Source organism: Vigna radiata, chromosome 8, assembly GCF_000741045.1.
Source record: "Vigna radiata var. radiata cultivar VC1973A chromosome 8, Vradiata_ver6, whole genome shotgun sequence".
NCBI lineage: Eukaryota > Viridiplantae > Streptophyta > Magnoliopsida > Fabales > Fabaceae > Vigna > Vigna radiata.
This window is the reverse complement of record NC_028358.1, coordinates 25,851,860-25,860,448: the sequence shown is the minus strand read 5'-3', so window position 1 is coordinate 25,860,448 and position 8,589 is coordinate 25,851,860. Positions and strand designations below refer to the sequence as shown.

The window sequence follows — 8,589 nt, the reverse complement described above, 5'->3', positions numbered from 1 at the left end:
AATGTGTATAGGGTAATATATATTTATTGCCAAAAATAAAAATTCTTTGTATTAATTGAAGAAGTAGGCTTTGAAAGTAAAATATTACAAAGTAAATTAATTAATTAAAGTTGATATACCTTTTTGGTATGAATCACACCACATTATTATAAGTACATATTTGGGATTAAAATTAAAAAATCAGTAAGTAAAATTATTCACGTCAATTGATGGCGTTTGCTCATTAGATATATTTTTATATTATCACCTATCGTGAATTGTTATCATGATATTAATAAATATTAAATTTTATAGTAATAAATTTTAATTGGTTAATAATATAATGCATTAATAGTTTATTAAAATAAAATTTAATAGTTAAATTTTTAAAAACCTCTTTAATAATGAGTATTTAAATGCATAATTCAAACTGTAGAAATTTTTTATGCAATTAGATACAACTGCATATGAATAACTTGTTTATTTATGACTTTAAAATTTTTTAATTAATTAATTAATTAATTAATAATATAAGATTTGTAAATTATGAAAGTAAAATAGTTGATGGATTTTTTGATTAGTTGTTTTTAGTTTTGTTTTGACAATTTGGCATTTCTGTCATCCGGTCAGAACAGGACAGTATGCCACCAACCCACAAAAGAAAGCTAAAACTGAAAGACAACACTGCTTAACAGCAGCAACCAGCAGGAGAGAGAAACACAAACACATAGACAACATTGTGTGTTGTGTTTGAGCACAAAACACAGAGATCCAACCAATATGGGTTGACACACACAATTTTTAGCAAATAATAATAATAAAAACATCTTGCCTGAACCACTTCATCGCCGCCAATGGAAATCAGAATCTAATACATAAAAGTTTCAATCTTTTACCGTCATTTTTGGTGAGTAGCTTGGTATCTCAATTATTCGTTTTTTTTTTTATTTTATTTTCTCTCCTTCAGGGAATGATCTCTTTCCCATGCCTCTTCACAGTTCAATTCAATTCAATTCTCCTTTTGGATTGATCTTCAGTTTTTTTTTTTTTTTTCTCTATGCTTTAGCTTTATGTTTAATCATCTGGATTTGATTGATCAGGTAGTTTGGGTTATATGAAGGCCATCTTACGAATGATCATCAAATTTGAACACGGATTCATGGTAATTCATCTTCTGAAGCTTTTAAATATTTCATTTTCTTGTTAATTTGCCAAATTCTGATATATTTTTAATTATATTTTACTTTTGGGTCTTCTGTTGTTTTAATTGTATTTTTTATTTTTGATCAGGTAGTTTGTGCTTATTCCGGCATGTGGGGAGGTATTTGTTCAGGTTGATTGAGTTCGAATCGATCAGGTATTTTTGTTCTGTTGCTGATAATTTTTGAGAGGAGAAAAAAGACACGGCTTCGATTTGTCTGTAACTGAACGTTTGTTTTCCTTTGGTTTTGTTTGTTGTTCCAGGGAATACACAGGAAGAAACTGTGTGGACTTCTTTGACTTTACAGTTGCTTCTTCGAAACTTTGAAGGGTTAAGTTCCTGTAACATCATAAGACAAAGTTCTGCTGTCCTTTTTCTGGAGCAATGGCGACTTTGTCACATGCAAACTCTAGGAGAATGTATTCATGGTGGTGGGACAGCCACATAAGCCCTAAAAACTCAAGATGGCTCCAGGAAAATCTGACAGGTACTTTTTATCTCTCTTCAGCTTTTGGAAGTAAGTATATTAAACATGTTAAATCTTGTTGTTCATGACTTGACACCTTCACTGAGTCACACCATTTTTTGATTTGTTATATAAGGGGTTTCCTCTTTCATTTTTGTTTTTGAAAATCTCTTTCATTTCTTTGAGATCTTATATATTTGTTGAGATTGTTATGACTAGAAGGCCTTCAAAACTATAGCCCATTGATGTTGTCTCTGCTAAAAGCTTTATAAAAGCACTGGCCAATGAGAGTATATTTCGTCTTCGGTAATGTCGTCCACAACAGCATAATTTGGTTTAAATCTGTTTTCAGTTTCACTCCAAAATTTACTGGCACTTGTGTGATGCACTCAAGTTGAAACTTTATAAGGCATATTAAGGGTATATGTATTTTCAAATCATATTTGTCTGTTAATATCTTCTTCAAAATAGTTTTCTTTGTATAGCTATAGATGTTGAAGCATGAAGAGATGTGATTTAATTTTTTCACAAAATATTAGTTCTTGCCTCTGGGGACATGTTTCATGTTCTGAAAGTGCTAGTTTACTGACACAGGTCTACTTACTTTATTATCAATTGTGTCATTTATTTGCTTGATCACTTTATCATCCATTTGGTGCTGCTATTTTAAGGAAATTTGAACTTAATACAAGGATATTTCCTTTTGCACAGATATGGATGCCAAGGTGAAGCAAATGATTAAGCTTATTGAAGAAGATGCAGATTCTTTTGCAAGGAGAGCAGAAATGTATTATAAAAAACGCCCAGAGCTTATGAAAATGGTTGAAGAGTTTTACAGGGCATATCGAGCGTTGGCTGAGAGATATGATCATGCAACTGGAGTTATCCGCCATGCCCATAAGACCATGTCTGAGGCATTTCCTAATCAAGTTCCTATGATGCTGACAGATGATTTACCTACAGTTTCTCCTGAGGCAGAGCCACACACTCCAGAAATGCGCCACTCTTCACGTTCCTTTCTTGATCCAGATGAACCACAAAAGGAGGCTTCTGCTCACTTCCATGTTATAAAAAAGAATGGTGGTTATTCTGGCGAACCTGATTCTTCTTTGAGCAAAACAGGTTTGAAACAGCTCAATGATCTCTACATCCCTGGAGAACCGGAAAATCTTACACAGTTTGCAGAAAGGAATGCTAGAAGGGGGCTCAATTTTTTCGAGACACAGGAGAGTAGTGAGCTAAACAATGGAAGCAACAATACTAGGTCTCACGTCTCGTCTGAGTCTGAACGTGTGACAAAAGCTGAGACAGAAATTTTGGCCTTGAAGAAAGCCATTGCAAAATTAGAGGAAGAAAAGGAAGCTGGCTTGCTTCAGTATCAACAGTGTTTAGAGAAGCTGTCTAATATCCAGTTAGAATTGTCTAGCGCACAAGAGAATTCTCAAAGACTCGATCAGCGAGCAAGTAAAGCTGAAGCTGAAATTCAGTCCTTGAAGGAAACCCAAATTAAATTACAGGCTGAAAGTGAAGATAGTCTTCTTCAGTATCAGGAGTGCTTGGAGAAAATAACAAAGCTAGAGGAAAATATTTCTTCTGCGCAGACAGAAGCTGGAGAACTTAATGAAAGAGTTAACAGAGCAGAAAATGAAGCTGAATCCCTGCAGCAGGACCTTGCTAGAGTAGAAGCTGAAAAGGAAGCTATCATTGTTCAATATAAACATTGCTCGGAGACACTATCAAAATTGGAGGAGAGATTAGAAGAAGCCGAGGAAAATGCAAGAAGGACTAAGGAGCATGCCACTGTAGCTGAAAATGAAATTGGGGCCTTGAAACTACAAGTTACTAAACTTAATGAAGAAAAGGAAGAAGCTGCTCTCCGTTATCAGCAATGCTTGGAGATGATTTCGGGTCTAGAATATAAACTCTCTTGTGCTGAAGAGGAGGTACGTAGGCTAAATTCCAAGTTAGATGATGAGGTGGAAAAATTACAGAGTTCTGAAAAGAAGTGTCTTCTCCTGGAGACATCAAATCACAATCTGCAGTCTGAGTTACAATCTTTGTCGCAACAAATGGGGTCTCAAAGTGAAGAACTTAATGAGAAGCAGAAAGAATTGAGTAGACTATGGGGTTGTATACAGGAGGAGAGATTGCGCTTCGTTGAGGCTGAAACCGCTTTCCAAACTCTTCAGCAGTTACATTCTCAATCTCAGGAAGAGCTCAGATCTCTTGCTGCTGAACTTCACAGTAAAGTGGATATACTGGGGAACGTGGAATCACGTAAGCAAGCTTTAGAGGATGAAATACACAGGGTCAGTGAGGAAAACAAAGTTCTAAATGAGGTCAAAATTTCTTCATCTTTGTCAATAAAAAATCTGCAGGATGAGATTCTGAATTTGAGGGAGACAATAGAGAAACTCGAACAGGAGGTGGAGCTGCGAATTGATCAAAGAAACGCTCTTCAGCAAGAAATTTACTGTCTTAAAGAGGAGCTTAATGATTTGAATAAAAAACATGAAGCCATGATGGAGGAAGTCAGGTCAACTGACTTAGATCCACAGTGCTTTGGACCATCTGTGAAAAAATTGCAAGATGAAAACTTAAAGCTGAAGGAAACATGTGAGGCTGACAAAGGAGAGAAAGAAGCTCTTTTGGTAAAATTAGAAACCATGGAGAAAATTCTGGAGAAAAATACTGTCTTAGAAAATTCCCTTTCAGACTTGAATGCTGAGCTGGATAGTGTCAGAGGAAAGGTAAATGTGTTGGAAGAAACATGTCAGTCTCTACTAGTTGAGAAATCCAATCTTGCTGCTGAGAAGGCCACCTTGTTTTCTCAGTTACAATCCACAACTGAAAAGCTGGAGAGGCTCTCAGAAAAGAGCAACCTATTGGAAAATTCATTATTTGATGTGAATGCTGAACTTGAAGGGTTAAGGATGAAGTCCAGGGTGTTAGAAGATACATGCCAGTCACTTGACCATGAGAAGTCCAGTATCTTTCAAGAGAAAGAAACCTTAGTTTCACAGATGAACATCACTCATCAAACACTGAAAGATCTTGAGAAACTGCACAGTGAATTGGAGTCAAAGCATTTGGAACTAAAAGGAGAAAGAGAGTCTGCACTTCAAAAGGTAGAAGAACTTCTAGTTTCCCTATATTCTGAGAGGGAAGAGCATTCCAGAGTTTTGAAATTGAATGAAGATGAATTGGCTGAGAAGGAATTACAAATTCATATTCTACAAGAAGATACGAATTGCAAGAAAAAGGATTATGAGGAGGAACTGGACAGAACTATACGTGCTCAAATTGAAATTTTCATCTTGCAGCAATGTATTGACGATCTGGAAAAAAAGAACTTCTCCATTCTGGTTGAGTGTCAGAGACTCTTGGAGGCTTCCAAAATGTCAGACAGAATGATATCTAAATTGGAGATTGAGAATGTTCAAAAGCAGGTTGATGTGAATTCTTTGTCTGAGAAAATTAAAATACTAAGGGTTGGGTTGATTCAGGTGTTGAAGACTCTTGACCATAACAGTGGGCATTTCTGTGAAGATATGCTTGAAGAAGACCAAATGCTTTTGAACCAGATATATGAAAAACTTCAGGACAGGCAGAAATCTTTTGACACAATTTTCAATGAAGGCCAAAAAATGGCCATCGAGAATTCAATTCTGATTACATTCCTTGAGCAGTTGAAACTAAAGGTAGAAAATCTTGTGACACAAAGAGATGACCTTGATGAACAGTTCAGTATCCAGTCTCGGCAGTTCTTGGCATTGCAAATAGAGGTTCAAGAGATACTGGAGAAGAACCAAGAGTTGAAGTTAACAATAAGCAAAGGAGAAGAGAGAATGGAAGTAATGACAGCTGAAATAGGCAACCTAGAGAAGAAGCTGTCAGACATGGAAAATAATCACAACAATTTACAGGAGGATAGTCACAAAATATTGGAAGAGAAGAAGTCCTTGATGAGAAGTTTTCTAGATCTGGGTGAAGTGAAAAGTAACTTGGAAGAAGAAATATGTTTCATGATCCATGAGACAATAGCTCAGTCTAATATTTCCCTGATTTATGAGAATATTATCTTTGAAAAACTCCTGGAACTTAAAGAGCTAGGTGAGGATCTTGATAAACATTGTTCAGCAAATAATGACCTCAAGGAGAGATTAAAAGTTATGGAGGAAAAGTTAGAGAATGCAGAAATGGAAAATTCACATCTTAAAGAGTCATTTATAAAGTCAAATGTTGAACTGCATTTAGTTCAATCTATAAATGATGAATTAAGTTGTCAGATTAGGGATGAAAGGGAAATGTTGAATCATAAGGAAAATGAGCTTTTGAAAGCAGCTGAGATGTTTCATGTTTTACATGCTGAGAAAACAGAAGTGCAAAGAATGGTGGAAGATCTGAAGATTAAGTATGATGAGGCAAGGGTGATGCTGGAAGAACAGGCTAATCAAATTTTAAAATTGTCCTCAGACAAGGACCGTCAAGATGAAGAGGTAATTTGCCTGTGCAAAGTGAACCAGAAGTTGGAGTCTGAAATAGGGCATCTACGTCAAGAGCTTGGAGAAACTAAACTGAGGGAAAATAAGCTAAGTTATGAAGTACTTAAGGGAAGAAATGAGATTGAACAATGGGAAACTCAGGCTTCAAAACTCTTTGCTGAGCTGCAGATTTCTGCTGTGAATGGAACATTATTTGAAGGAAAGGTCTCTGAGCTAGCTGATGCTTGTGAGAATCTTGAACACAGAAACTACTCCAAAGACATGGAAAGCGAGCATCTGAAAGAAAGAGTTAGCAAGCTGGAAATTGAAAATGGAAGACTATCTGGTCGATTAGCTGCTTATGTCCCTGCTGTCAGTGCTTTGAATGATAGTATAACAGCTCTGGAGATGCAGACTCTTTCACATGCAAAACCTGATGACTGTGAAGAAACAAAGGTATTAAAATATCATTTTAGTATTTGGTCGAAACATTATTATAGATTGTCTGGTTGGTTCCCTTGGGCCATAATTTGACAGTTTTGGGGTGGGTTACACACTCATCCTTGTTTCACTCATATGAGCTTTGTGGCACTTTACTGGACTGTTGAGCTAAATTCCAAATTTCAAACAAACTATGAAGTGTCGTTTTCTTTACTTTGGATGCACAAATATGACTTCGTAAAACCTTTTGTCTCATGAAAATGGGTGGAATGGCATCTGGTTTTTCAACTACTTTTTAAATCTATTAATTAAAATAAACTAGTCTTTTGCTTGGTGATCCCCTAATCATGTGAAGTAAATTTCTTCTCAACTTGGAACGAACTATTATTGCATTTATTTTATTGATATAATTTGATTATAATCATCATTTTCAGGTTAAAGTATTGGTGGGTAATGAATCCACTAAAGATGGTCAACAAACAGACGAAGATAAGACTGTTATGGCACCAGATGCACTCCCTGGCTTCCATGACATGCAGAGAAGGATCAATGCTATTGCAGTAGTAGTAAAGCAGTTAAATGAAAGTTTCAAACTCAAGAATGAAACTAGAGAGATTCAAGAGTTAAAATCTGGAATTACCCAATCAAGCAAGCATGTTACTCAAGACCAAGGAAAGTCCCCGGTTACAGAGATCGAAGTTTTGCCTAAGGACATCATGCTAGATCAAATATCTGAATGTTCATCGTATGGGATAAGTAGGAGGAGAGAAATTCTTGAGGCTGATGATCAAATGCTTGAGTTGTGGGAAACAGAAGATAAGGATGGCAGTATCGGAAAGCAAGTCGAAAAGACACAAAGGATGGCTTCTGAAGCTGCAGGCAATCAACAAAGAGGAACAACCAAGGAACCCAAAAATAAATATCCTTCAAAAGACTCCTTGGTGGAAAAAGAATTGAGTGTGGACAAGTTAGAGATCTCAAGAAGATTGACACTGCCACGGGATGAAGGGAACCAAACGAAGATTTTAGAGAGACTCGATTCTGATGCACAGAAGTTGACAAACCTTCAAATCACTGTACAAGATTTGATGAAGAAGGTAGAGGTTAATGAGAAGAACACAAAAGGAAAAGGTGTTGAGTTTGATGAAGTAAAAGGGCAACTTGAAGTATCCCAGGAGACCATCACAAAGTTGTTTGACACCAACAAGAAGTTGATGAAGAATGTGGAAGAGGGTACCTTGTCATCTGTCGGGAAGAGTGCAGGAGAGTTAGATGAAAATGGAAGTGTGAGCAGAAGAAGAGTCTCAGACCAGGCAAGGAGAGAATCAGAAAAGATAGGACAAGTGCATTTGGAGGTGCAGAGGTTGCAGTTTCTACTGCTGAAACTTGGTGATGGAAAAGAAAGCAAAGAGAAAACGAAAACCAGTGATCGAAATCCAAGAGTGCTTTTGCGAGATTATCTCTATGGTGGGACGAGAGGCAACATCCATAAGAAGAAAAAGCTACCATTTTGTTCATGTATGCGACCTCCCACCAAGGGAGATTGATTGATACCATATAGTTTTAAGTGAGACGTTAGCTTTCTTGTTTGTAAAATTTTCTCTCTAAAGATGCATGGAGACCCTCTTACATATTTTGATCATTGTACATGTTGTGCCTCATTTACTCATAAGAAGAGGCAAAGGCTAGGACGGAATTTTCACAATTTTTTCTCTGTAATATGAAATTATGAATAATCACCTTCCTTTTTCTACCTGGTTTAGATGAGAAATGAGTGTTATTGTTGTACCCATTTCCGTGTCTAACATTGTGGTGCAGGAGACTATTATTCCTCTGATTCATCTTTCTTGAGATCTGTTCTTGCACAGAGATTGAAGTTGCATGCTCCATATCTGCCCTAAATGGTTTTAGAACTTGTATTTGTTCAGTTTATTCATCACCTGGCTTCCAGGATTGACCAAAACAAGCTGAATGCATATGAATGGAACATTAGACAAAAAATATATCATATCAAGCAT

At 36.4% G+C, this 8,589-nt stretch overlaps 1 protein-coding gene across 1 annotated transcript; it reads left to right on the top strand.

The window, feature by feature from the left end:
- Positions 1 to 617: 617 nt before the first annotated feature.
- LOC106771895 (protein NETWORKED 1D) lies at positions 618 to 8,376 on the top strand. Its single transcript, XM_014657919.2, has 6 exons — positions 618 to 886; positions 1,080 to 1,141; positions 1,270 to 1,336; positions 1,444 to 1,667; positions 2,358 to 6,586; positions 7,006 to 8,376. The coding sequence occupies exons 4-6, from the start codon at positions 1,565 to 1,567 to the stop codon at positions 8,116 to 8,118; spliced, it is 5,445 nt and encodes a 1,814-aa protein (XP_014513405.1). The 5' UTR covers positions 618 to 886; positions 1,080 to 1,141; positions 1,270 to 1,336; positions 1,444 to 1,564; the 3' UTR covers positions 8,119 to 8,376.
- Positions 8,377 to 8,589: the final 213 nt, after the last annotated feature.